General features: G+C 37.3%; 1 protein-coding gene across 1 annotated transcript; it reads left to right on the top strand.

The window, feature by feature from the left end:
* Positions 1-398: 398 nt before the first annotated feature.
* LOC146526375 (uncharacterized) lies at positions 399-2,103 on the top strand. The gene has a single exon (XM_085207196.1). The coding sequence runs from the start codon at positions 595-597 to the stop codon at positions 1,984-1,986; it is 1,392 nt and encodes a 463-aa protein (XP_085063322.1). The 5' UTR covers positions 399-594; the 3' UTR covers positions 1,987-2,103.
* The last annotated feature ends 224 nt before the right edge of the window (positions 2,104-2,327 follow it).

Here is a 2,327-nt window from a genome sequence, read left to right as displayed (position 1 = left end):
TTGTCCTCTTCTCCGTCTAATCCTTAATTCAAAAATTAAAAAAATAAAATTTATATTATAAGATAATAAAATTATTGGTGAATTTTTTTGTCATGTTATTAAAATAAATCTATTAAATCATGATAATCCTTCTATAATATTAGGAAATCAAAAATGAAAAGGAACAGAACCTATTTTTATTAATATTGCAGAATTTATAATAATTGATAATTGTTCAAGACCAAAATAATAGTTTTAAAATAATAGTTTTATTTTTCTTAATTTAAATAATTAACTTTATTATACATTATAATTAACATATTTTAAGTAGCAACATTTTATTTGTAAGTTGTTAATAATCTGTCACTATTGACGTTTATGTTTGTCATTCTCTTGTGAATCTGTTATTAAAAGGCTGGTCTTCGCTGACGTTTGTTATGGTTGACACACGTGTTAGTGAGAGTATCTTATTTTAGTATATTATTTTAAAGTGAAAATAGTTGCAAGTTGTTAAAAGATCTATATTAAGAAGGTGTTGGGTTGTAGTGAGTGTTTGTGTCGTTTTATTTGTTAGATTAGTGTTATTTAAGGTAGGTTAGACTATTTAGTTTTAATATGGATCCTGATCGTCCACCTGATCCCCCTGATCCTGGTGGTGATATACAATCATATTCCAGGAAAAGGCAAGGTGGAGACACAACTTCTGACAATGATTTAATTAAAAAAACTATTTTTGATCCCTCAACCGCTACACCTTCTATCCAAAACCTATATGTCCATCCATCCCTATCTGATATCCCAAAAGCATATATTGATTCTGACAAAGGCCCTTTCTTAGTGTATGTGTCAAGGGAAACCCCTGACCCTGCAGCTGGAACAACAATTAGAGCTATTAAATTTGGTCAGTTTCTACACAAAAATAAGATAACTGATATTACCAAGGATGGAGTTAAAAATGTTGGACGTAATAAAATTAGCGTCCAATTCTCAAATGCTACTGCAGCGAATTGTTTTTTATCAAACCCCATTCTTAGTCTATGTAAGTATGTGGCAATTATCCCAACTTTCAACATTTCAAGAATGGGAATTATAAGACAGGTCCCAGTTGACTTCTCTTTAGATGAATTGGTTGAATCTTTGGAATTTCCCTCTGGATGTGGTCAGGTTTTGAAAGCGAGACGTTTGAACAGAAAGTGTGTTAGTGAGGGTGTGACTACATGGGTCCCGACTCAGTCGGTTGTAGTTACATTCCGTGGACAAGTGTTGCCAGAAAGGGTCTTCTCATATCATTCTTCCCTACCTGTTGAACCATATAAATATCCTACCATCCAGTGCTTAAATTGCTGTAGATTCGGACATGTTAAATTACAGTGTAGGTCTCAGCCTAGGTGCTACAGGTGTGGCCAAGCTCACTGTGGTGATACATGTGACATACCTAAAGAAATGTCTGTATGTTTGTTTTGTGATAGCAAGCATTTTGCTAATGACAAAGATTGTCCTGAGTTTGCAAGACAACAATCCATAAAAATTACAATGTCACGGGAATGTATTTCCTATATGGAGGCATCCTCTCGTTTCCCTCCTGTCCAACGATCCTATGCGGATATCGCAAAACAACTTTTTTCCCCTCCTACTTACTCATACTCCCAACCACAAAAAGTCCTAGCCCCAGTCACTCCTTACAAATCTTACCGCAAGACTGTTTTCCAAACTCCTCGTCCCCGCGCTCCTTTAGCAAAGGGATATGACAGACAGGCTCACCAATCCATAATTGCAAATTGTTCCTCATCTCTTCCTAATGGCTGCGCTCTGAATGAAGGTGTTAATCAAGGTGTTGGCAGCTCAACAGAATCTAGTAAGGATCTGTTGATTGCTTTAACTAAAACCCTCATAAGCATAATCTCAACAGCCAATGAACTTCCTATACCGTCCAACGTTGCCTCTAACCTACTCAATATCCTTAATACTCTCAACAATGGCGCCGTTGTCCATTCTGCAGTGGAATAGTGGTAGTATTCGTGCTAAAAAGCATGAATTACTTCATATTATTTCTCTGCACAAACCTGCCATTGTTGCCCTCTCGGAAACATGGTTGGTCCCTGGTTCCCGTTTTAGGGTGCCGGGGTTCTCCTGTTTAAGGGAGGACAGAAATGATGGGTATGGAGGCAGTGCTATCCTTATCCAGCACTCCTCACCCTACTCCCTAATTCCTCTCCCCCCTCATAGCCAACAGATTAATGCTGTTGCCGTGAGGGCTTTCAATATCTCCTTCCTATCAGTCTATATTCCTCATCCCTCTTCCTCTCTTTTCCTTGAGCTTAAGTCTGTTATCTCTTCGCTTCCTAGTC

This window comes from Heliconius melpomene, unplaced genomic scaffold, assembly GCF_056956725.1.
Source record: "Heliconius melpomene rosina isolate 202511_hmr_F unplaced genomic scaffold, ASM5695672v1 ptg000056l, whole genome shotgun sequence".
In the NCBI taxonomy this organism is placed as follows: Eukaryota; Metazoa; Arthropoda; class Insecta; order Lepidoptera; family Nymphalidae; genus Heliconius; species Heliconius melpomene.
This window is presented reverse-complemented; position numbering and strand designations above follow the sequence as displayed.